This window comes from Podarcis tiliguerta, assembly GCF_965153285.1.
Source record: "Podarcis tiliguerta genome assembly, chromosome: 3".
Lineage (NCBI taxonomy): Eukaryota > Metazoa > Chordata > Lepidosauria > Squamata > Lacertidae > Podarcis > Podarcis tiliguerta.
Window position 1 is genome coordinate 22,505,348 of NC_139536.1, and position 27,164 is coordinate 22,532,511.

The 27,164-nt window shown below is 44.0% G+C and overlaps 1 protein-coding gene across 2 annotated transcripts; it reads right to left on the minus strand.

Moving 5' to 3' along the window:
- Positions 1-12,259: 12,259 nt before the first annotated feature.
- Positions 12,260-26,393, minus strand: LOC310675339 (uncharacterized protein). 2 transcript variants are annotated; one of them, XM_083435684.1, is made up of 3 exons: positions 26,226-26,393; positions 13,796-13,915; positions 12,260-12,590 (listed from the first exon to the last, which is right to left on the minus strand). In XM_083435684.1, exons 1-3 carry the CDS (start codon positions 26,287-26,289, stop codon positions 12,454-12,456), a joined length of 321 nt encoding a protein of 106 aa, XP_083291810.1. In that variant the 5' UTR covers positions 26,290-26,393; the 3' UTR covers positions 12,260-12,453. The 2 variants fall into 2 exon arrangements, with proteins under 2 accessions (XP_083291810.1, XP_083291809.1); XM_083435683.1 differs by lacking the exon at positions 26,226-26,393 and adding an exon at positions 14,430-14,614.
- Positions 26,394-27,164: the final 771 nt, after the last annotated feature.

The following is a 27,164-nucleotide window of genomic DNA, read 5'->3' on the forward strand; positions in this document are numbered from 1 at the left end:
GGGAAGTAAAAAAATGGAATTAAGAGGTAATTAAGAAGTTTGAATATACAACTTTGTTTTCTTTTTATGTATTTGTAAACCAATAAAAATATAATTCAAAAGAAAAGAAAAGAAAGAGATGTGTGCTGGGATGCCACCCCAAATTTCATCACTTTACTCATTTGATTTTCTAGATTAATGGAGTACAAATGCTTCCTTCTCCCCCTAGAAGCAATTAACATAGAGGTAAGCACTTCCATTAGATTGTGACTAATTAGGTGGTGCAACAGGATTTAAAATGTGTGGTATTTTGATGTCAGTCAGTGCTTAGATTTTCCTGGTTCTTTTGGAAACACAGGTGGTTGTTGGAGCACAGAGTGGATTATTCAACTACAGTGGTACCTCAGGCTACATGTGCTTCAGGTTACATATGCTTCAGGTTACAGACTCCGCTAACCCAGAAATAGTGCTTCAGGTTAAGAACTTTGCTTCAGGATGAGAACATAAATTGTGCTGTGGCTGCGTGGCGGCAGCAGGAGGCCCCATTAGCTAAAGTGGTGCTTCAGGTCAAGAACAGTTTCAGGTTAAGTACGGACCTCCGGAACGAATTAAGTACTTAACCTGAGGTACCACTGTACAGCATATTGTGTTGGACTCCCGTCAGTCCAATAAATATTAATTTCTGTTAAGATCAGTCTGCTAAGGAACAGCTTCTTTTACATACTTTTACTTACTCTTAACATACAGAGATATAAACTGGAAGCCACATCAAGTGCTACTAAACCAGATCAGGCAAGTATCAAACAGGAGACCTTGTAGGACCTCAACACATGGCTGCTTACCCCGTTCCTGGGTGGTTACAGCCCATCATGTTTGGCCGCCATCCATGATGGCCAGGGCATGTGTGTCCAGCTGACAGTTTGGGGAATTTCCCTAACTCGCTTGGCTGCAGAGCAGGCTTGCCTGCCAAAAAGCTACATTTAAACAGGCCAATCGAGGCCTCCTCATTAGGCAGTGCCTTGCTGGCTGATTGGGGTTGGCTGCTTGTCTGCTTGGTCAACCAGCAATGCACAAAAACTGACTGTGCCTGACTCCCTCAGATTCATCGGGAGAAGAGCAAACCCTCCCTTCACCCCTTATCATTAAGTGTTTATTACATTCTAGGTCATGGAATCATAGAATTGTAGTGTTGGAAGAGACAAAAAGTCTCATCTAGTCCAACCACTTGCAATGCAGGAATCTCAGCTAAAGCATCCATGACAGACAGCCATCCAGCCTCTGCTTAAAAACCTCCAAGGAAGGAGAGTCCACAGCCTCCCAAGGGAGACCATTCCGCTATTGAACACTGTCATTCTTTATCGTGTATTCTAAAACGTGTTTTCCTTTCTAGGTTGTAGGTTTAACCATCTTTTATTCCCTAGGTTTTCTTTCAATTAACCATGTCTTGATTCCTTGGATTTCCGGGCCTTGCTGTGGTTGCCAATGGTTGCCATATTCGGAGCTGGAAAGGAATTTGTCTGAGGACAAATTGGCCCATCTGGAGGTTTTGCCTTCACCATAGCAAAACGTCACAATTTTTGGCAGTTAAAGCGTTGAGTGGAATTCTAGTCTTCAAATATTGAGGTAAAGTGGTGCATTATCCTTGTAGAGGAACCATAACCATTGTAAGGTAATTAGTGAGTCCGACTGCTTCCATAAATCTCCCCAGACAGATTTATGATCAAATGGTGTCCGGCACGTTTCCACTGCGCGCCTCTTTTCGGTCGTAAAACTCTTCAGCAGAGATTAGTGCAGCGTCGCGTGTGATAAAGGCTTAATTAAAAGACGGCAGATTCTTTCCTTAAAGTCTTTTATTGTTCCGAAAACACAGACAAAAGTCCATCAGAGTTTAGCTGCATCTCTTCCAGCTCTGCTCTTTCCGAGCTGAGCAGCTCAACTAACTGCTTTCACTTTCTCAGAACACACAGAGCATTCCAGACTGCTCACATCACTTCCTGGCAGGTAAACCCTCCCCTTTAGAGCCGAGGCATAGCAGTTTAACTCCTTACTGCACTCAACACCCCCTCTTGCTTCGGATCGGAGGGTAGAATCGACCCTTGGTCGCCCTAAACCTAAACTTTCGCAAAACTCTCCATGTCTCTGGAAGGAGAGTGGCTTTGTGAGGCCATCAGCTAAGTTCTTCGTAGAGGGACAATACTTCAGCGCTACTAATCCCTCCTGAACGCTTTGACACACATTCCGAAAACGAATATCTAAATGTTTCGTCCTCGCTTTGAACTGTCCAGACTCTGCCAAACCTAGGCATGGTTGATTGTCTTCGAATACACGTATCGGTTGACAATCCTCCCCACAGACTTCCTGCACTAAGCAAGCATAGAACTCCAGCTCTGTGCATACCTCTGAAAGAGCACTGAACTCAGCCTCAGTGGATGAGAGCGCTATAAGACTCTGCTTCTTGGATCTCCATCCAACTACTGAGTTTCCAAACTTAACCACTAGACCAGACACAGATTTGCGGTCCTTCAAGTTAGCCCAATCCGCATCCACATAGCAGACTAGCTTGGCTTCTCCCTGTGCTGGCAACCTAAGACAAAGGTCTTTGGTCTCCTGCAAATATCTCAGAACTCTCTTGATGCCATTCAAGGCATGCACACTAGGGTTTGATGCTTCCCTGCTGAGCAGATTGACAGCAAAAGCAATATCAGGCCTGCTCCACTGGGACAAGTACAACAAACTCCCTAGGGCTGACTGAAACACTTCAGTATTCTCAAACACAGCACTGTCTCCTTGCTGGCTGTCTTTCACAAAACTTGTCTCCATTGGACTTCTCACTCCTGCACAATCACTCATTCTCATTTTCTGCAGCAATTGCTCAATTTTACCTCTCTGACTGAGCACAAAACTTCCATCTTGTGTACGTTCAATATTGACACCAAGATAAGTTTTTACAGCACCAAGCTGTTTCAACTTGAAACGTTTACCTAGGTCTTTGGCAAACTTTTCTGCCTGTTTGCCTGGTGGCAACTCAGTGAGTGAAAACACACCTAGATCTTTCATGGACTTCATTTCTTTGTCCATTGCCTTGTGCCACTCGGCCGCTTCTTCCTCAGGTAAACTCTGAATATCCTCAAAGGACTCAGGTTCACATCTAGCTGAACCTACCCAGACACCTGAAGCTTCATACCGATCAGGAGGTCTCCTTGTCCTCGCTGATCTCCTCAGTGTGAACCTTGGTGACACTGCTACTTCTTCCTCAACCTCAGCATCTTCCCCCTCTGACCTGCTGCGCCTCTTGGGCTTCACAGCTGGCTCAACGGGTGAAGAAGGCTCACTCTTTTGCTCAAGCTTGACACTTGTCTGAGGAGGTGTTCTAGGTTCCCCCCTCTGAGGGATCCTAAGCTGTCCCTGCCTTGGACTTTGTTGCTCTGGACCTTGGTCCCTTGCAACCACTTCATCATCCTCCTCCTCAACGTCTGAGTCATAGGACTGTTGCAAAACCACATCTGGGTTTGCGTGCAGACGCTCCCAACCAGCTTGCTCACAAAACTCTGCACTATTACTCACAACCAGTCTTGACTGATCACCACTGGGGTACGCAAACCTCCAGGCCTTTGAGCCAGGCTCATACCCTACAAAGATCATTTTCTTTGCCCTTGGCTCGCCTTTCTTGCGTAAAGCCTTTGGAATAAGCACCCAGGCTTCACAACCAAACACATGGAAGTAATTAACCTTGGGCTTTTTTCCATGCAGTAAGAAATACGGTGTATTTCCCACACTAGAGTTGTACACTCTGTTCTGTGTATGTACCACATACTTCCAAGCTTCAGACCAAAACTTTTGGGGTAGCCCTGCGTCCCACAGGATCGCAGACACTGCTTCTTGCACTGTCCTGTTTTTCCTCTCTGCCACACCATTCTGTTGCGGAGAGTAAGGAGCAGTGAGTCTGTGGCTAATCCCTTTCTCCCTAAAGAAATCTTGTAAAGCAGAACCAGTGAACTCTGAACCTCGATCACTTTGAAAATTCCTCACTTTGGCGGAATATGTCACTTCCACAGCTGTGATCCAATCCCTGATCACTTTAGCTGCCTCTGCTTTAGTTCTCAAAGCAAAGGTCCAGGAATTCTTCGAAAAATCGTCAAGCAAGATCAAAGAGAACCTTGACTTTCCCAGTGACTCAACAGACATGGGTCCACACAAATCTGAGTGAATCAACTCAAAAGGTTGTGTGGTGCGTCTCTCTGACTTCGGATAGGAGCAAGTTACAATTTTAGACTGTTTACACGCATTGCAATCTAAGAACTTGTCACAACTCTTAAATTCACACCCTTCAGTCAAACTTGGTGCTTTTCTGAGAAATGACCAACCCGTGTGGGCAAAGCGACGATGCCAAATATGCATACAACCATTGTGGGGCGCTACATTCACACATTGCCCCTTGGCGTCTTCTGCGTCCTCTTCTCCTGTGGACAAAGACAGGTTAACAGTAAACAAATTGTCTTTGGCATGCACTGTATAGACATGTTTGCCATCTTTGTAGAATTTGCACTTATCACCTGCAAAAGAAATTTTAAAACCTTCTTTAAGCAAATCATGTACACTTAACAAACAATTAGTCAAACCAGGCACTGCAAAAGCCTTGACTTCATGCTTAAGAAAAGGACAGTAAAACAATCCTGTCTCAGTCAGTCTCTTTTGGCTTCCGTCCGCAAGAGTCACATATTTTTCAGTTTCAACTCTCCTGCAATCTCGCAACAGACCAGGAGAGGGCACAAGAGTGTTTGAAGCTCCACTGTCAATTACAACAGCCAAAGAGTTGTGTTGTTGACATTTCTGGGTCGCCATAGCAACAACCCCCCCTTTCACTGTCCCCCTGACTGGGGCCTGTGTCGACTTCCTTCACTGCAGCCATAGATGCAACTCTCTCAGTTGCCATGGAGACTGGACTTCTCTCTACTTTCTCACACAAGTCCAGAGCTCTTATCTGTCCTTTCGCCAGATGGCCAACCTTGAAGGCTTCCACTGTAGCCAGCTTCCCACGGGAAGACTCCTCAGCTTCTTGGAGTAAACAGCTTTTGGTAGTAGCCTTTGGAGAAAGAGGCTTCTCTGCGCTGTTGCTTTTCTCCGCCCCCCCACTCTCAGCAACGGGGCTCCCAGGACGATAACCTGCACCCCCTCTGGTGGGTCTGGGGTTCCAGCTTGGCCCCTCTCCTGGCTCATCACACAGACACATCTCAGCATCAAAGCAGCTCTCTGCAGCAGCCACAGCAGCTCTTCCGCCCCCCTCTCTTGGGACCTTCTCCCAGCTGCTCTCAGCTGGGCTCTCAGCGCCATCTTGGCTCTCTGCCCCTTCTGGTGTCGCAGCAGCCACTTCTCGGCCCACTCCTGCTTCACAAGCCTCTTGGAGTGCCAGCCACGCTGCGTTTGGCTTCTTAGCCTCCAGAACTAAGGGTAACAGGTGTGCGTCCACGTTTTCTGCTAGAAACGCTAGCACACGCTGCTCTGCTTCTTTCTGCACCTCCGTGCTCTCAGCTGCCTTCTGGGGTCTCTGCACTGCACCGCACAAATTTGCCCCCACTAGAGAAAGCTCCACATGAAAGCTCCACGCCAGCCACGTGCTGGGGGTAAGCTTCTGGCATGCTAAAGGCTCACAGCCAAATCTGTCTTTCAGAGCCATTTTCTCCCTCCTCAGCCCCTTTCTACTCACTCAGAAAACAGGCTGGCATCTTAAGGCTCTCGGCGTCTTCCTCTGAAGTCCCGGCAGGCTATCTCTGCACTCTGCAACTTCAAAGCCTTTTTCCACATGCTTCATGCTGGCCTCCCATAACCAATGTAGAGGAACCATAACCATTGTAAGGTAATTAGTGAGTCCGACTGCTTCCATAAATCTCCCCAGACAGATTTATGATCAAATGGTGTCCGGCACGTTTCCACTGCGCGCCTCTTTTCGGTTGTAAAACTCTTCAGCAGAGATTAGTGCAGCGTCGCATGTGATAAAGGCTTAATTAAAAGACGGCAGATTCTTTCCTTAAAGTCTTTTATTGTTCCGAAAACACAGACAAAAGTCCATCAGAGTTTAGCTGCATCTCTTCCAGCTCTGCTCTTTCCGAGCTGAGCAGCTCAACTAACTGCTTTCACTTTCTCAGAACACACAGAGCATTCCAGACTGCTCACATCACTTCCTGGCAGGTAAACCCTCCCCTTTAGAGCCGAGGCATAGCAGTTTAACTCCTTACTGTACTCAACAATCCTGTCCTTAACCAGCAGCGTATTCAGGGTACCCCGTTAGAGGGTCTCAGTGGAGGTCTCTGTCCAGAAGCCAAGTGTGGGGCAGATGGGCCATAGAGCTTCCAGCAGCTGCTTTAGGACAGCCGCCTCAGTGTATCAATGTCTTAGGGAGGCCATAATTCTTTTCACAACCCTGAAAAAGTTTCATCTCCCCAGCAGAAGGCTGGAACAATAATACACCTAATGCCTGAGCCAAAATTCCACCTACATCAGTTAAGTGGTGGCCATTTTCTAATCCAGAACATTTTTTGCTTGAGTTTATTTTATCACACCTAACATGGAGCCGCTGCCAAGAGAAGGGTGGCACGGCGACTGGAACTGCAAATGCTGAGCTAAAGCAACTTAGCAGTCTGACTCAGTACAAGACAGCTCCCTGTGTTCCTATTCCAAATAATCTAAAATTCCCCTACCTCCAAATGATGATGTCTTTGCCTATGGAGTGGCAACAATGGGACAGAGGAATTTCAGCTCTGCTTGCAAAGCTTTCCTTTTTAGTTTCAGACAAAAGCTTGGAATGGGATATTTCACTTCAACACTGAGCTATCATAATGAAGTAGGACTTTGGCATTTACCCTGCAGTTCACACACACTGTGGCATGTTTAGTACCTTTAATACAGACAGCACACCATGTAACAGGTAGGTCTATAGCATGATAGTCTTGTCGATGTTCCAATCTGCTTGACTCTCACAACTGCTTCCAAGGAATGACTCAAAATACAATGCAATATGATAATAAAAAATATTATTAGCCGTGGTAGTAGTACTATCAATGGTTAGAAGCTTTATTACTTTCCGTTCCTGTTCTGCTTTGTGCTTTCTTATGCTTTCTTATGGTTTTCAAATGGTCTCCTTTTTTCCTGTCCTCCCCTGCAGAATGAAAAGGACATGTGTGGCCCCTGCTATGTTATTCTGTTTGTTACTTCAGAAAAGAGGTTGATGGCTTTTGATTTATGCTCAACGAGGAATTTAACAAGGTTTTTCCTATGCCCACCCTCCTTGACAGAGGCTGAATAGACTTTGTTTAAAATTATTCCTGGACTGCTATTGGAGGAATGCAGTGGGGGAATAAAGAATGAACTGCTGCCAAACAGATGTGGTAAAGCGGTTGAATTTGAGAAAAGATCTTGCTTTTAACTGTGTGCTGAGGAAGAGCCATAGAGCAGAATTTTAATGGCAGAGTTTGGATATGCACTTAGTGAGTTATTTATGGTTGCAGCTTGTATACTAGTCTGTAAACAGTGGAAGGAATGGAATGTGACCTTGTACCATGCAGATAAACAGTGCAAAGAACTGAACAATGGAAGATAGTACCGTATTGGCCCGAATATAAGCTTCACCCACATATAAGCCTCACCTTTAAAATTAAAGGTACACTTTATCACATGTGGTGGGATTGTAAGATTATTTTAAAAATTTGGAAAATGATATATAATGAATTGGGGGGGGGGGGAATGTTTAAAATAACCTTTGTGAAAAAACCAGAAGCCTTTTTGTTAGGTATTCTAGGACAATAAATGCCGAAGAAAAATAGGACATTATTCATGTATGCTACTACGGCAGCAAGAATACTAATAGAACAAAATTGGAAGATTGGAGAAATACCATCTAAAGAACAATGACAAGAAAAATTGATGAACTATGCAGAACTGGCAAAATTACGGACAAACTGTGTGAAAAGGACATTAGTGACTTTGGAAAAGAATGGGAACCCTTTACAATACACTTGCAGAAAAAACATGGACTCCTTGGCGGGATTTAAATAAACATTTACAATTTTATTTACAGAGAACAAGAAATATAATTAGTGATAACAGAACATTATGTATAAACAGCAGAATGTAACATTTGGTGTAACAAACCAGAAACGGAAGTTGGGGGAAGTCAACAGGGAGGGGAAAAACTAGGAAATGGATGTTAAATGATGATATTGAATAATTGTTATGAGAAAAGAAAATCAATAAAATTATTTTAAAAAACAATAATAAATAAAATTCAAGGAGGAAAAATTGGGTTACAGGCTGAAAATCACTGCAGTTGGTAGAATTTTAACTCCAAGCCAATTTAAGCCTTTGCAAGTTCACAAAAGTTATTATACAATCACTAAAATCACAAATCGCTATTCAGTTGCTACAACCATAAATGGTAAATGAACAGTCTCAAGCTTGCAAATTGGCAATAAAACATTTTTTTTGTTCCGTTTTACCATATATCTGTTTCAGCAGCAATATCATAAAAGTCATTTTTTGTAAGGTCACAAATTTAAGCCACACTTTAACTTTTGACTTTCGGAATTTGGAAAAAAAGTGAGGCTTATATTCAGGCCAATATGGTAATTAACTCTCCCAACACACTAGGTCTGGAACAACCATATATATGGTGCCTCAGGGTTCCCTCCTCTCCCCAATGCTTTTTAACATCTACATTCAGCAACTGAGAGAGATCATCAGGGAGCTTGGGCTGGGTGTTCATCAGTATGCAGATGATACTCAGCTCTACCTCTCTTTCAAATCAGAACCAGTGAAGGTGGTGAAGGTCCTGTGTCAGTGCCTGGAGGATGGATGGTAGCTAACAGATTGAGGTTGAATTATGAGAAGACAGAAGTACTGATTTGGGGGGACAGGGGTGAGCAGGTGTGGGGGACTCCCTGGTCCTGAATGGGGCAACTGTGCCCCTCAAGGAGCAGGTGCACAGCCTGGGAGTCATTTTGGACTCACAGCTGTCCATGGAGGCGCAGGTCAATTCTGTGTGCAGGGTAGCTGTCTACCAGCTCCATCTGGTATGCAGGCTGAGACCCTACCTGCCTGCGGACTGTCTCGCAAGAGTGGTGCATGCTCTGGTTATCTCCCACTTGGACTACTGCAATGTGCTGTACGTGGAGCTACCTTTGAAGGTGACCTGAAAACTACAACTAATTCAGAATGCAGCAGCTAGACTGGTGACTGGCAGCGGCCACCAAGACCACATAACACTGGTCTTGAAAGTCCTAGACTGAGCATGGTATTAAGCTTAGGACATATGAAGAAGTAGAGAATTTACTGACAGGCTGGCTACAGTACCACCGAATCAATGAGATATTAAAAGAAGATAAAAAGAGGTTGGGGTTTGAAGACAAGAAATCAAAATTTCATATTGACATTATAGAAGGTAACAACAAATTGTTGTCTAAAATGTATGACTTACTATTGGATTGGCTAGTTCCACTCAAGGATGATGTGCTGTAAGGCCCTAAATTATTACATTGGTCAACAACAAATTTGTTGTCTGCGTTTTTTCAGTTGATTTAGGACAAATCTGATGCGCTGAATCCAAAAATCACATTGGTTTTGCTCAATCAGGTCAAGTTTTTGAGCTATGGCCACATGTCTTTTTTTACGTTTTTGTTCACATGTACGCTTGTGTGGAGCATTTTAGAAGAAGTTGGTGGGGGTAAAATGCCTTGTCAAATAATTGTTTTGATTGGAAATGATTATTTTAATGACAAGAAGTATTCAGGTCCAATAGTTCTGGGTGATTATGTCAAAAAGGGATCAGTTTGAAGTCATAAAACCTCCGTTTTTTCTCGGAAGAGATGGACTTGGTGTACTGTGCAGATATTGCGCAGCTTCTGCTCAAGCTTGGAGTGCCACAGTACAAACCCAAAGATTGGAGACTGTTCATTGACAGCAGCAAGCGATCACTGAAATGTGTTCTGCTACACAACGGCAACCAGTTTGCCTCTATACCCCTGGCTCACTCGAGTACACTGAAGGAGAACTATGAAGCGGTGAAGTATGTGCTGGAGAAAATTGGTTATGATCAGCATAAGTGGTTTATTTGTGTTGACCTGAAGATGGCGAACTCTTTGTTGGGACAACAGTCTGGCTTCACCAAGTACCCATGTTTTCTGTGCATGTGGGATAGTAGGGACCGTGCTCAGCATTACACGAAGAAGGACTGGCCTGTGCAGGAGGAATTGGTGCCTTGCAAAAAAAGGAACGTCATCAATGACCCTCTGGTGGACAGAGACAGAATACTCTTCCCACCGCTGCACATCAAGCTCGGCTTAATCAAGCAGTTCACCAAGGCTCTGGACAAGGATGGTGACTGCTTCACTTACTTGTGCCAGGCTTTTCCAGGATTGACCATGGAGAAGTTGAAAGCTGGCATCTTTGACGGTCCACAATCGAGCATTAACATCTAATAGTAAGGAAAATACAAGTAACATATCAAATAATTAGCAACCTTGCTCCCTGCCCCCATTATCAAAATAAGAAAACACAAGGTATCCAAACACCTGGAGGGCATGATGCTGGCAACTTCTGCTACTGTATGGATTTCTTTTTTCCCTCAAGCAAGCTTTTAAATCAAATTTTGTACCACGGATCATTTAACTGAAGTCTGTCCACAATGTTATTGTTGCAGAGATGGTCATGGGTACAGTGGACTCAGATATAACTCATACCAAAGAGGGGCCCCTTTCACTTCAGTGTTACGCACTGTGGCTTCATTTTCTTTCAAGACACTGTCCACTGGACTCTTTATTTATGCAGTTAATGGGGACAGAATGCTTCTGTACACATGCCAGTAAGGGGATAAAGCAAGCAAGTTGTCCCTTCTTGGCAGGAGGGAGTGAAAATCATTGTTCCTCCTTTGAAGATCCTGGCGCACAGAACCCTCCTGATTCCAATATGTCCCCCAGGGTTCCAATCCTGCTCCTTGTTATCTGTGCTTTTCTCTGCCTTCCACATGAAGGTAAGTTCCTTCTCCCAGGGCTGAAAGAAGGCAGTTCACTCAAGGTATCATAGACAAAAGCATTTAAAAAAGAGAAATGCATGCAGTGGTAATGCTTGCACCAGCAGTAGCACATAAGGGAAGCATGCTGCAGGTGGTGGCAGCACTGCAGCTGCTGGGGAGGAGATGGTTTGGGGTAAGGAGGCAGGGAGGTCAAGGAGCTGGTGGTGATGCCTGAGGGTGGTCATGCACTTCCAACAATATCTGAGCACTCACTGCAACCTTGACCCACCATGTCCCAGTCCCAGTGAGTGCCACATGCACGAGCCAAAGACCTTTCACTTGTGTTGTAAAAGTTGCATTACTTATAGAATGAGAGAGGGACACCATTCCACTGTCGAACAGCTCTTACCATCAGACGTTTCCCCCCTGATCTTTGGTCAGAGTCTCCTTTCTTATAACTTGAAGACATTGGTTTGAATCCTACCTCCAGAGCAGGAGAAAACAGTTTGTTTCCCCATTTCCATGTGACATCTCTTAAGACATTGGAAGATGGCTATCATATCTCGTCTCAGTCTCCTCTTTTCCAGGCTAAACATAACAAGCTCCTTCAAACTCTCCTCGTAAGGCTTGGGTTCCCATTCAGTGATAATCTAATCTTTAAGGGCACCAAATAGTTCATATTTTGCATCCATTCAGCCAGCATTATCCCTAATTTAAGGATTCTGCAGTGCATGGTCGTATGGAGAACTGCAGTGACGTCAAAGAATAGATTATTGCACACCTAGATATGTCTAGGTGCAATGAAATCTACCTCTGCAGTGCCTTCCTGCTCCACAGTTGCAGGCCTTGTGCATTTGTGAAGCACTGGAGAAAACTTGTATTGACCCCATTGTGCATGCAATCACATTAACGTGACCTTTTGTGTTTATCAATATCCTCATATGCATCTATAGCACAGGTAAGCAGGCAGACAAGGTGGCAAATGAAGTATAGGTTGTGAAAGTTGTGGCAATGCTTGATCGATGACTCAGTTTCACTCCAGAAATCACATCGCCAAAATCTGAAAATAATACGAATGTTTTTGATGCTTTGTTGAAATTGTTTTATTGTGTATATTAATTACATTTGGATCGCATCATTGATCTTATGATTATAAATCACTTAAAAACAACTATGGCATGGATGCAGGATAAATAGATGATAGATTGCTAGATTGCTAGATAATAGAGATAGATAGATAGATAGATGATAGATAGATAGATAGATAGATAGATAGATAGATAATCATCGTCATCTTGCTCTGCTGTAGCTGTATTTGTGTGTAGCAGTTGCCTTTAATTTTTTTCAAAAAAAACCCTTGAAAACTCTGTATCAAATAAATGGAAGAAAAGAATATAGAAAAAGGTGACCATAAGCAGAAGATCCTATACATGCTTCAATTTGCAGTCATTCTTCAGGTTGTTTTTAGTTCCCGTCTACAGATCCTCATTGCAGAAGTCTCTGTCATCACAGCAGATATGTCGAGCCTCAGCTCCATCAATATTGGTGCTGGTATTGCAAACTCCAGATTTCTTTGGCTTGCAGCCTAGAAGTTTCTGCTGAACTTTCCCATCTATTATGGTGACAGGCAGAATGAAAGTAGAGAGAGAAAAGGAGAAGACATTTATATTTATGCGCTCTGGACACCAAGGCTACTACACCTCACATCTACAGTTTACAATAAATGAAGTCCTCTCCTGGGTCTTCATTCTCCCCACTTGTGAGTGTGGGGAAACTATCAGCCATGCTAATTACAGGATCCAGGCTGTGCCACAGTTGTGAATCAGTTGGCACACTGGCAGGGCTTTTCTCAGCAGTAACACCTCTGGGCCCATAGTCCCTCTGACTCATGAGAAGACTGTCCTTGGAGCACAAAGGGGACATCCTCTGTGGGCTCTGAAAAGGGTTTTTTCATGAGCTGGAGGTGCAGCGGGGCTTTGATGAGGTTTTTCAGCTTCCTGGCTAACAGCTGATGCACAGGAAGGAGCCACCCTGAGCGTCACTCTGCAAGCCGCTCTGTACCTGTGGCTCGCATGCGCCAGTCAGAGAGGCAAGGCTGCATGCAGGAGGGACAGTTGCGGCTTGCAGAGATGACATGCAGGGAGGCTTCTTCCCTGCACATCTGCTCTGCCCATCCCCTCACAGCCCTGCCTCTCCAGCTCGTACATGTAAGCAGGAGGGACAGGGCTGCGTTCCCGGACTATTTTTATGGGGAAAGCTGCACTGCACACCAGTATGATGAACAAGCATGCAGAGCAAATGGTTTGCATACGGAAGGTCTCCAGTTAAAATGGATCAGGTAGAGCATGATCTGAAGGACACTCAGGAGTTGCTCTTAGCTAGTGCCCAATAATGGATCATTACTCAGTTTTGTGCCTATAATTGAGTTTAGGAATGGTCAACTTGTTGTAGACTCCAGATCCCACCAGCCCCAGCCAGCTTGGTCAATTGCAAAGCCCAATAGGAACGGTAGTACAACAAATCTGGAGCTTCATCTTTTCTCCATCTTTGCTTTAGGCCATGGGGGCTCTTCTGGAATGCAGGACGTTGGACATACTTACGGTTTCCACCAGAGGGGAAAAAAACTTCAAAAAGAGAAAGGACTGTAATAATATGGAATTTCTGCAGCAAGAAATATTGATGAAATTTTCATGGCCAGCATCATGTCCCTGATTGCCATGTTAGTATAGCAACATAGGTTTCCTTATAAAGGTATTTCTGTGATATATTATACCACCCTTCATAATTATATGCAATGGGGAAATGTAGAACTCTTACCTTTGGTCACTGTGTAGGCATGGCATGCTTGTGTTTTAGGTTTTGCTGAGCATGTAGCTGCTAGAGGGCGACATGGACTCCCTTCAGATGGGGACATGCAAAGTCGACATGTCAATGCATCTGCATCAAAAGGGAGAAGCTCAAGGTTATCAGAATACCAGTCTTGAAAGTCAGGTGATAATAAATGGGTAATCAATGTATAAGAACACAAGAAGAGCCTGTTAGTTCAGGCCAATAGCCCAGTTGGTCCAGCACCCTGTTCTCACAGAGGCCCAACAGATCCCTTTGGGAAGTTCACAAGTAGCATGTGAGCTCAATAGCAGTTCAGCTACTGGTGAATCCCCTGGTATTTGGAGACATATTGCCTCTGACAGTGGAGGTAAAAAATGCTATAGAGCCCCTTTCAGACTCTAAGATACCAGCCTTGAACCTCAAGTGTAATCTATGTAGAAGAACCTCAGAAGATCAGGAGAGTGGCCCATTGAGTTCAGCATCCTCTTTTCACAGTGCCTGACCAGATGCCCACAAGTAGGACCTGAGCTCCGCAGCACTTGTGATTGCAAACAAATGGTTATCAAAGGTTTATTGCTTCCATCTGAAAAACCGTCTCCCAGCACTGGGGAAAGGAACTTACCTCCAGGAGGAAGGAAGAGGCTAACACAGATACCAAGGAGCAGCATTTGAACCATGAGGGACATCTTGCCACAGCAGAGCTCTTGGTTACAGAGGAGGCAATGGTGATCTCCACTCACTTCTACTGGGGAGAACAAGCAGCTTCCTTTTATCCATTTGATGATGTGCTTGTCCAGATACGCTTAAGTGCACTCCATCCCTATCAGATACAGAGGGTCCCATGGGCAATGGCTTGCAAAATAACAATTGCACATTGTAATGATCACATTCCAGTGAGGCATGAAACCCTCAACATATGTACAGATCAGTGCTTAAGATTGTAGTCACCAGTTGCAAAACCAGGAAGCTAGGAAGCATTCAAGCAAATTTCTTCAGTAGTCTATGCCAGGCTTGTCCAACTCCCAAAAGACTGTGATCTACTCCCAGTATAAAAAAACTGGCAGTGATCTACCCATTGTCATTAGAGGGAGGAGTGTGTGTGGGGTGGGTGGGTTGCCCAGAGTTGTTGAGCTTTTTGGGGGGAGGATTGCACAGAGTTTTTTTAGCTTTTCCCTTGTAACTTTTTGAACATGATAAGGATCCCGCGATCTACCAGGATCAGCCAGGGATCTACATGTAGGTCACGATCTACTGGTTTGACATCCCTGGCCTATTCAATTCCACAGAAGGAATCAAAAGCAGCTAGCGAGGCCAACTTTGAAACACCTGTGGTTGTAGAATGGGTTTTCCCTATGTTCAGATCTATGCTATACATTGACAGCACTCTTATACTACTTTGGGTTTGAGAATCCTCGAAACTGTAGCTATTTAAGAGTGCTGGGAATTGTAGCACTGTGAGGTCAACACCCTTAAGAAACTACAGTTCTTGGGGAAGCCATGGCTGTTTAAGTGGTGTAGGAGTTCTTTAAATGTATGGTGTTGGTGCAACCTCTGTTAAATGAGAGAAAAACATCGTATTGCTCTTGGGTCTGCCCAATACATCATCTCTGGCTGTCCACAGTCATGAAATGGGCAGCCAACAAGGGTTGTGTTCATCATTGTTTTCAAAGGGAAAATGTCTCTAACTAATATTTATAAAAATTAACTATCCAGTATTGCGATCTCCGAAATTTCATTCCCTTTCAACAACTTTATTTATTTCGTTATTGTTTCTTTTATGAATTGCTTTTATGAATTTTGCAATGTCAAGAGGGTAGACCAAACAGTACCAAGCTACACTGCTTGGGACCTCACAGAAGATTTCATTGCCCATTTTGGCATGGTGATTCCTGGGACTAAGGAAGGGGTTTTGTTCTATAATTGGAAACAATTGGACTCCATTTTAAATGAAGATGGTGAGCTAAACCTTCCAAAACTGCTCTGATTGTAAAACACTCTGATGCGGAACTAATGTTGGGCTAGCGCCAGGAGTCAAAGAATCTTAAAATGTGATAGTTGTAGGGAACCACATGGATCATTTGGTCCAACTCCCTGCAGTGCAGGAATCTTTTGCCCAATGTGGGGCTCGCATCCATGACCCTGAGATTAAGATTAAGAATTCCGCCATTCAATATGGCTGCCGGAACCAGCCAGCAGGGTCTGCTCTGACTCAACGAAAACGAATTGGCTGCAGTCAGGGCCCTAACAGACTTCCGGTGAGCCGCAGCCACGAAAAAGGAGCGCGAGGCTATCCTCCAGGGGGTCTCGAACAACACGGGGGTCCAGAGGCATCACGAAGGCTCCGTGAACCTCAAAACCCCAGGAGGATTATCCTGGGGGACAGAGTACCCAGCGGTGCTGCGTGTGCTCTCCTGTTTTTTAGTTTTTAACAGGATTTAAGCTGCAATATGAGGGGAAGCAACAAACCCCGTGCTGTGAAGCCTCAGGCTCCGAGTGAAAGTGGTGAGCCTCCAACAGCAGTTAAGAAGCTGGGATACAAATAAGGCAACGAAAGCAACAACAAATAGCAATCTGGCCAAGAAATTTGGCTAAGAATACCAGCGCAATAAGAAGACGTGGGGAGAAAGGAGAAGGAGTCCACTGCAGTGGTAAGAGTAAAATGGAGTATAACGGAAGGCTGGGAGAGGAGAGAAAGTAAGAAAGTAACCGCTAAGTGGGTGTAGCAGAGAGACCTCGGATACAAAGTATAAGAAATGAGGCAACGAAATGACTGAAAATATCTTAATGGACTAGAGAGAAGTGAATGGAAATTCTTTGTTTGTCTAGGTCAGAGTGCGTTATGCCAGCGACTAGTTTGGGACACATAAGTGAGACTCTGCAATCAACGCTTGCCTGTTTAAACAGTGCCTGTTTTAAATAGTGCTTAAATTGTGATTTCTGCCTCCCACGTTTAAACAGTGGTTGTTTTATGCTTGAGGTGTCTGAAGGACTAAAAATTGAACTGGAAATAAGAGGAACTGAAATGCTGAGAGGCAGCGTCTCTTTAAGGAGGTTTGGGAGAACACGAACTGTATGAGGAGAGTTTGAGAATACAGCGGGACTCTCCACCGCCATTTCACATTTTGTTTCCTCCTCCTTCTTTAAAGGGGTACACAACAACAACTAATTAGGAGAAGATGGACGCTGCACTTTAAGCGACTGAATTACCACTTTAGTCGGAAGAGACTGGGGGCAAACGGACAAGGGGAAAAGAAAGGAAGGCTTAAGTAGGACTTTTCGGCAAGACCTTTCGTTACCCCAGGAAGCTCCTCTCCTCGTGGAGCTCCCTCCACTTAGCTCCACCTCTCTTCCCCGTTTCCGTTCTCACATTGAGACTCACCTCGTATCCTGTTCCTGATCCTGAGAACTTTTTGGTTGTGTGTCTTCCCCCCCTTTTTCTCGGATTCTTGTTGTTGTTTTCCCCTCTCCTTCCCTCTCCTTCTTTGTATTTTTTGTATTTTAAGAGTTAAGACTTGGAAAGCAATTAAGGCGCCACCGTGTGGGGGTAGAAGGGAACTACATGGGAAGAACTACATTGGAAGAATAGAGAAAGTTAATATCTCAGCTTTGCGACCTCTAGGGGTGGGGAAAATCTTATCAGATAATTAATATAAGGCAACTAAGGCGCCACCGTGTGGGGGCAGAAGGGAACTACACTAGAAGAATTACATTGGAGGAATAGGGAAATTCAATATCTCAGTTTAGCGACCTCTAGGGGTGAAAAATTTTACTAGTTAATTAATATAAGCTGAAATACAAAATGAAAAAAGGGGTGGGAACGCCAGTAGAAAGGAGACCATCCAGACAAGAAAATGGGAAAGAAGGGAAAGAAATCAAGGACTGTGACAGCTTAATGGCGGAAATAAGGAAAGAATTTAAACATAATGAACAATATATCGAGAAAAAGTTATTAGAAGTACAGGATACATTGGATAAGAGATTGGAGGGGGTGGTGGGAGAGCTGACAGGAAAAGTAAAAGATTTGACAGTAAGATCCAAAGCTCTTGAGGACTCAATGAAGAGGGTGCAAAAAGATATGAAAGAAAGTAGGAAGGATATGGATAGGATTAAAATAGAGGTCAAGGAGATAAATAAAATACAGGAAGAATTGTTGGACAGTATGGCAATGACTCAGATGAGACAGAAACAATCAAATCTGAAATTCAGGGGGATCCCAGAGGACCCAAATGAAAATATAAGATCTAAACTGGTTAAAGAACTGGCAGCTTGGTTAGATATGAAGGAAGAGGATACGGGATATTCAATAGCAAACATCTTTCGGATAAAAGTAAAATCCGCTAAAGTGGAAGAAACTGCCAGGAGACGTATTAGTTATGTTCAACTCTTTGGACATGAGGAATGCAGTATTGAAACAGAACTACAACAAAAAGTTGTGTATTCAGGGAAAATCAATTATTATATTTAAAGAGATTCTTTTCTTTTCGTTGATATGGATTTAAAGGGGGGTTTAGACCACATTCTGGTCCATTGAGTGGGGTTAATCTCATAGCCTATGTCATTCTCCCACTGTTTTTTGATTGCATCTAGGGGATTTGCGGGATTTTGGAGTAGTATTTTGTACATTGCGGATACCGTCCCTTTACTGTTTCCCTTTGTTGTTAGGAGGAGGTTTTCGAAGGTTGTCAGGGGCCTAGTTGCTGCTGATTTTACTGTTGGGTTGTTTAAGAGGGCATGTAGTTGGTGTTGTGTTAACCAGGGCATTTGGGTGTCTTCTAGTTTGTCTCCACCCCCATCCATTTCCCCTCTCTCCACCCCCTTTCTTTTTTCTTTTTTTTCTTCTCCCCCTAATGCCTCAACAAATGAAACGGATTTGTAAAAATGTTACATGGGGGAAAAAATACGAGGTATTACACTTACTTCTGTAAAACAAGAAAATCCTTAATAAAATATTTTTTAAAAAATAAAATAAAGAGATTCCTTCAAGATTTCTTCGAAGGAGAGATGTTTATAAAAAATTAACCAACCAGTTGAAGAAAAATGGGATCCAATACAGATGGGAATTCCCGGAAGGGATTTCATTCTATTTTAAGGAAAAAAGATTTAAACTATCTAGTCCTCTGGAGCTGGAAAAATTTCCAAGAAGGTACGAAAAGGAACTGGGAAGGATGGGGGGATGGGAGGAAGGGGGGAGCAGATGGGGGGAGAGAGGGGTGGAGATGGAGGGAGTGTGGAGGGAGAAGAGGAGGAAAATTCAGGAGAAGAAAAAGAAGAGGAAGAGACAGAAGATAAGGAACAGTAGACCTAACTTAGATTTGATAACCTATTTATTGTATATCAACCATGGCTTTAAAAATACTGTCGTGGAATGTGAACGGGCTTAATAATAAAAATAAAAGGAACCAGATTGCCCACGTATTATTAAAGAGGAACCTTGATTTAATTTGTCTACAAGAGACCCATGTAACAAGGAAGCATAAAAGAATCTTAAGTAATAAGAGATTAGGGTTGGATTTTGTTGCATCAGATAATGTTAAGAAAAGAGGAGTGGTATTATATATAAAAGAAAAGCTCGACCCAAAATTAATTTATAAAGACGAAGAGGGGAGAATGATAGTAGTACAAGTCACTTTTCCAGCAAATCTGTGCTGGAGGTGTGATGAAACAGAGGGGACACTTATACATGTTTGGTGGACCTATGAAAAAAATCAAAAGCTTCTGGAACACAGTGTATAATGAGCTTAAAAAAATGTTTAAGTACAGTGGTACCTTGGGTTACGTACTTAATCCATTTTGGAGGTCCGTTCTTAACCTGAAACTGTTCTTAACCTGAAACACCACTTTAGCTAATGGGGCCTCCTGCTGCTGCCGTGCCGCCGGAGCACGATTTCTGTTCTCATCCTGAAGCAAAGTTCTTAACCTGAAGCATTATTTCTGGGTTAGTGGAGTCTGCAACCTGAAGCATATGTAACCTGAAGCGTATGTAACCCGAGATACCACTGTATTAATTTCTGCAACACAAAAATCAAAGAAGTGCATATGTGGTGGAAATGTCTAGATGTTAAATCAATATGGTTTGAGGTATATATAGCTACATACTGAGGAGATTTCACCCCTCCCATATCCAAGAATCTCCTGAGGAGTCTGCTGATTCTGCAGAGAGGAGGAGGCGTGTTCTGCTCTCTACTTATTCTGCTTCAGCACCACATCAAAGAGTCTGTCAGTCAGTCAGTGAGTCGGTCAGTGAGTCAGTCAGTCAGTCAGTGTGTCGGAGAGAGAGAGACTGAGTGTTAGAGATTGTGTGTTTAGATAAGGTTGCTGCTAAGAGCAGCTGCAGACACTCAGTGCGGTTTAGCATTCATTTATGCTTAGGCTCATTTAGCTCTGTATATAGTTGTATTATAGTTGTAGTTTTAGAATAAAGAAGATATTCTACAGAGCTGCTCTCCGAGTTGTTTATATACTCTGCTAGACTCTGCTAGACTCTGCTGTACTCTGCTGTGCGGCGACTGTCTACTTGTGGAAGTGAATCCGGTGCTCACAACTCTAAGCTGTGAGCCCACAGCACTTGGACCTGTTCCTGTGAGGAAGGTGGTCTCTGGAAGTGCTACCCAGCTCGCCTAGCCGAGTCGGGGCTGAAGTGGATGAGTGGCACTGGCTCAAGGGCGATGCTGACACATACAATCCCTGAAAACCTCAACATTCCCTAAACCTATGAACGTCCCTCTCCTACCAATTTGTTGTTTAGAAATAGGTAACGAGATTGTTTGAACGTTTTCAAGAAGACGAGAGAGAGAGAGAGAGAGAGAGAGAGAGAGAGAGAGAGAATGAATATATAAGTTGGAAGAAACATAAATGCACATCATGTATACAAAAGGAAAAAATCCATAAATATAGAGTTTATAATGGATGCGTGTGTAGGGGACACACACACACACACACACACACAAGCATTAACATCTAATAGTAAGGAAAATACAAGTAACATACCAAATAATTTGTTAGCAACCTTACTCCCTGCCCCCATTATCAAAATAAGAAAACACAAGGCATCCAAACACCTAGAGGGCATGATGCTGGCAACTATTGCTGCTGTATGCATTTCTTATTTCCCTCAAGCAAGCTTTTAAATCAAATTTTATACCACTGATCATTTAACTGAAGTGTGTCCACAATGTTATTGTTGCAGAGATGGTCACGGGTGGAATGGACTCAGATATAGCTCATACAAAAGAGGCCCCCCGTCACTTCAGTGTTACACTTTGGGTTCATTTTCTTTCCAGTCAATGCCCACTGGACTCTCTATGCAGTTAATAGGGACAGAAAGCTTCTGTACACATGCCAGTAAGGGGATAAAGCAAGCAAGTTGTCCCGTCTTGGCATGAGGGAGTGGAAATCATTGTTCCTCCTTTGAAGAACCTAGAGCTTTACTGTGGCGCACAGAACCCTCCTGATTCCAATATGTCCCCCAGGGTTCCGCTCCTGCTCCTTGTTATCTGTGCTTTTCTCTTCCTTCCACATTAAGGCAAGTGCCTTCTCCCAGGGCTGAAAGAAGGATGTTCACTCAAGGTATCATAGACAAAAGCAGAAAGGGGACAATAGTAACTCCGAGAGGCAATGGGAGGGTCAATTCACACCATCATTTCAATACAAAGGAAAGCATGAGGAAACTTCAGGGGTGGTTCTGAAAGCGTGGTCTTACTCAGGGGGCAAGGGGGCAGCAGGGGTGCTGGAGGTGTAAATGACTTTCAGACTTTGAAAAGCTGACATCAAGTTTATCCATTATGTTGAATTAATTAATTTAAATAGTTTTTATTGGATTTTGAGGGGGGAAAGTACAATTGATTATTAGTATCGTAAACTGTATGGTGCTATTATCTTCCTTGGTGGCTGGTCTGTTCTGAATAATGCATTTTAAAGTGATGGGGACATTGCGGATGAGTTTATGGATGGTGGGGATGGCCCCAAAAAAGTTTGTGAACCAGTGCCATAGTGCATGCGCTGATGGATTTATGTGCATCAAGTGAAAAGTCTGCCTTTAGTAATGCATGCAGTGGTAATGCTTGCACCAGCAGTAGCACATAAGGGAAGCATGCTGCAGGTGGTGGCAGCACTGCAGCTGCTGGGGAGGAGATGGTTTGGAGCAAGGAGGCAGGGAGGTCAAGGAGCTGGTGGTGACGCCCGAGGGTGGTCATGCACTTCCAACAATAACTGAGCACTCACTGCAACCTTGACCCACCATGTCCCAGTCCCAGTGAGTGCCACATGCATGATCCAAAGACCTTTCACTTGTGTTGTAAAAGTTGCATTACTTATAGAATGAGAGAGGGACACCATTCCACTGTCGAACAGCTCTTACCATCAGACGTTTCCCCCCTGATCTTTAGTCAGAGTCTCCTTTCTTATAACTTGAAGACATTGGTTTGAATCCTACCTCCAGAGCAGGAGAAAACAGTTTGTTTCCCCATTTCCATGTGACATCTCTTAAGACATTTGAAGATGGCTATTATATCTCGTCTCAGTCTCCTCTTTTCCAGGCTAAACATAACAAGTTCCTTCAAACGCTCCTCGTAAGGCTTGGGTTCCCATTCAGTGATAATCTAATCTTTAAGGGCACCAAATAGTTCATATTTTGCATCCATCCATTCAGCCAGCATTATCCCTAATTTAAGGATTCTGCAGTGCATGGTCTTATGGAGAACTGCAGTGACTTCAAAGAATAGATTATTGCACACCTAGATATGTTTAGGTGCAATGAAATCTACCTCTGCAGTGCCTTTCTGCTCCACAGTTGCAGGCCTTGTGCATTTGTGAAGCACTGGAGAAAACTTGTATTGACCCCATTGTGCATGCAATCACATTAACGTGACCTTTTGTATTTTATCAATATCCTCATTTGCATCTATAGCACAGGTAAGCAGGCGGACAAGGTGGCAAATGAAGTATAGGTTGTGAAAGTTGTGGCAATGCTTGATCAATGACTCAGTTTCACTCCAGAAATCACATCGCCAAAATCTGAAAATAATACGAATGTTTTTGATGCTTTGTTGAAATTGTTTTATTGTGTATATTAATTACATTTGGATCTCATCATTGATCTGATGATTATAAATCACTTAAAAGCCACTATGGCATGGATGCAGGATAAATAGATGATAGATTGCTAGATTGCTAGATAATAGAGATAGATAGATATAGATAGATAGATAGATAGATAGATAGATAGATAGATAGATAGATGATAGATAGATAGATAGATAGATGATAGATAGATAGATAGATAGATGATAGATAGATTAGATAGATAGATAGATAGATAGATAGATGATAGATAGATAGATAGATAATCATCGTCATCTTGCTCTGCTGTAGCTGTATTTGTGTGTAGCAGTTGCCTTTAATTTTTTTCCAAAAATACCCCTTGAAAACTCTGTATCAAATAAACGGAAGAAGACAATATAGAAAAAGGTGACCATTAGCAGAAGATCCTATACATGCTTCAATTTGCAGTCATTCTTCAGGTTGTTTTTAGTTCCTGTCTACAGAGCCTCATTGCAGAAGTCTCTGTCATCACAACAGATATGTGAAGCCTCAGTTCCATCAGTATTGGTGCTGGTGTTGCAAACTCCAGTACTCTTTGACTTGCAGCCTAGAATTTTCTGCTGAACTTTCCCATCTATTATGGTGACAGGCAGAATGAAAGTAGAGAGAGAGAAAAGGAGAAGACATTTATATTCATGCTCTCTGGACACAGAGGCTACTACACCTCACATCTACAGTTTACAACAAATGAAGTCCTCTCCTGGGTCTTCATTCTCCCCACTTGTGAGTGTGGGGAAACTATCAGCCATGCTAATTACAGGATCCAGGTTGTGCCACAGTTGTGAATCAGTTGGCACACTGGCAGGGCTTTTTTAGCAGTAACACCTCTGGGCCCATAGTACCTCTGACTCATGAGAAGACTGTCCTTGGAGCACAAAGGGGCCATCCTCTGTGGGCTCTGAAAAGGGTTTTTTCATGAGCTGGAGGTGCAGCGGGGCTTTGATGAGGCTTTTCAGCTTCCTGGCTAACAGCTGATGCGCAGGAAGAAGCCACCCTGAGCGTCACTCTGCAAGCCGCTCTGTACCTGTGGTTCACATGCGCCAGTCAGAGAGGCAAGGCTGCATGCAGGGGGGACAGTTGCGGCTTGCAGAGATGACATGCAGGGAGGCTTCTTCCCTGCACGTCTGCTCTGCCCATCCCCTCACAGCCCTGCCTCTCCAGCTCGTACACGTAAGCAGGAGGGACAGGGCTGTGCTCCCGGACTATTTTTGTGGGAAAAGCTGCACTGCACACCAGTATGATGAACAAGCATGCAGAGCAAATGGTTTGCATATGAAAGGTCTCCAGTTAAAATAGATCAGGTAGAGGGTGATCTGAAGGACACTCACGGAGTTGCTCTTAGCTAGTGCTCAATAATGGATCATTGCTCAGTTTTGTGCCTATCTTTCTAAACTCAAGGATAGACACAAAATTGAGCAATGATCCATCATTGGGCACTGGCCAACTTCTTGTGGACTGCAACTCCCACCAGCCCTAGCCACCTTGGTCAATTGCAAACTCCAATGGGGACTGTAGTCCAACAATTCTCCATCACCTATTCTCCATCGCTGCTTTAGGCCATGGGTGCTCTTCCGGTATTCCGGACTTTGGACATACTGTTGCAGTGGGATTTACGGTTTCCACCAGAGGGAAAAAAACTTCAAAAAGAGAAAGGACTGTAATAATATGGAATTTCTGCAGCAAGTAATATTGATGAAATTTTCATGGCCAGCATCGTGTCCCTGGTTGCCATGTTAGTTATAGCAATGTATGTTTCCTTGTAAAGGCATTTCTGTGAAATATTATACCACCCTTCATAGTTATATGCAATGACGAAATGTACAGTGGTACCTTGGGTTACATACGCTTCAGGTTACATATGCTTCAGGTTACAGACTCTGCTAACCCAGAAATAGTGCTTCAGGTTAAGAACTTTGCTTCAGGATAAGAACAGAAATCGTGCTCTGGTGGGACGGCGGCAGCAGGAGGGCCCATTAGCTAAAGTGGTGCTTCAGGTTAAGAAGAGTTTCAGGTTAAGAACAGACCTCCGGAACGAATTAAGTACTTAACCCGAGGTACCACTGTTCTGTATTCCCTCCCCAATTTTTTTTTGAAATTTAAAAACGTGGGTCGTCTTATACATGGAATATAGCAATAAAATATATAGATAGATATGGAACTTTCCACCATATATGCTCTTGCAGTCGCAGCTCCTCGCAGTGGTGAGCCCGGGTCCTCCCTAGTCTGCTTGCCTCCCCCCCCCACTCCCTCCCGCTCTCCCTCAGGAAGCATCCCGCTCAAGTTGGCCCACTCAGCCTGCCCTACAACTGCAGTGCCGCTCACGAGTAGCCGGGTGCAGAATCCTCGCTGCACAAATGGACCATCTTCAGCCTCCCTCCCAGCTGTAGGGTGGGCTGAGTGTGAGGAGGCAAGCAGACTAAGAATGCCCCACGGAAAAGGCAAAAAGTGCTAAAACAAAAAGCTTAACCCCCCCAAAAAAGCTCAGCTCTGCCCCCCCCACAAGACTTCTCAGTGATTGCTGGCGAGGGAACAGTGGCATGTTAGGCGGGCACAGCTATTAGCCCCTGGGCAATCCTCCCAAAAAAAAAGCTCAACAAGTCAGGGTAATTTTCCCCATTTTCTTAATTTGGACTCCCCAAAAATAGGGGGTGTCGTATACATTGGGGCAACCAATACATGGGAAAATATGTTAGGTCTCTTACCTCTGGTCAACTTGTAGACATGGCACATTTGAACCTCAGGGTTAGCTTCGCATGTAAGTTCAGGTGCACATGGACTCCCTTCAGATGGGGACATGCAAAGTCGACATTTCACTGCATCTGCATCAAAAGGGAGAAGCTCAAGGTTATCAGAATACCAGTCTTGAAAGTCAGGTGATAATAAATGGGTAATCAATGTATAAGAACACAAGAAGAGCCTGTTAGTTCAGGCCAATGGCCCAGCTGGTCCAGCACCCTGTTCTCACAGAGGCCCAACAGATCCCTTTGGGAAGTTCACAAGTAGCATGTGAGCTCAATAGCACTTCAGCTACTGGTGAATCCCCTGGTATTTGGAGACATATTGCCTCTGACAGTGGAGGTAAAAAATGCTATAGAGCCCCTTTCAGATACCAGCCTTGAACCTCAAGTGTACTCTATGTAAAAGAACCTCAGAAGATCAGAGTTCAGCATCCTCTTCTCACAGTGTCTGACCAGATGCCCACAAGTAGGACCTGAGCTCCACAGCACTTTCTTCACTTGTGATTGCCAGCAACTGGTAATCAAAGGTTTATTGCTTCCATCTGAAAAACTGTCTCCCAGCACTGGGGAAGGGAACTTACCTCCAGGAGGAAGCAAGAGGCTAACACAAATACCAAGGAGCAGCATTTGAACCATGAGGGACATCTTGCCACAGCAGAGCTCTTGGTTACAGAGGAGGCAATGGTGATCTCCACTCACTTCTACTGGGGCGGACAAGCAGCTTCCTTTTATCCATTTGATGATGTGCTTGTCCAGATACGCTTAAGTGCACTCCATCCCTATCAGATACAGAGGGTCCCATGGGCAATGGCTTGCAAAATAACAATTGCACATTGTAATGATCACATTCTAGTGAGCATGAAGCCATCAACATATGTACAGATCAGTGCTTAAGATTGTAGTCACCAGTTGCAAAACCAGGAAGCTAGGAAGCATTCAGGCAAATATCTTCAGTAGTCTATGCCAGGCACGTCCAACTCCCAAAAGACTGTGATCTACTCCCAGTATAAAAAATCTGACCCACTGTCATTGGAGGGAGGAGGAGTTTGCATGGGGTGGGTGGGTTGCCCAGAGTTGTTGAGCTTTTTGGGGGGAGGATCAAACAGAGTTTTTTTAGCTTTTCCCTTGTAACTTTTTGAACATGATAAGGATCCTGCGATCTACCAGGATCAGCCGGGGTCACGATCTACTGGCTGGACATCCCTGGCCTATGCAGTTCCACAGAAGGAATCAAAAGCAGCTAGCGAGGCCAACTTTGAAACACCTGTGGTTGTAGAATGGGTTTTCCCTATGTTCAGATCTATGCTATACATTGACAGCACTCTTATGCTACTTTGAGTTTGAGAATCCTCGAAACTGTAGCTATTTAAGAGTGCTGGGAATTGTAGCACTGTGAGGGCAACACCCTTAAGAAACTACAGTTCTTGGGGAAGCCATGGCTGTTTAAGTGGTGTAGGAGTTCTTTAAATGTATGGTGTTGCTGCAACCTCTGTTAAATGAGAGAAAAACATCGTACTGCT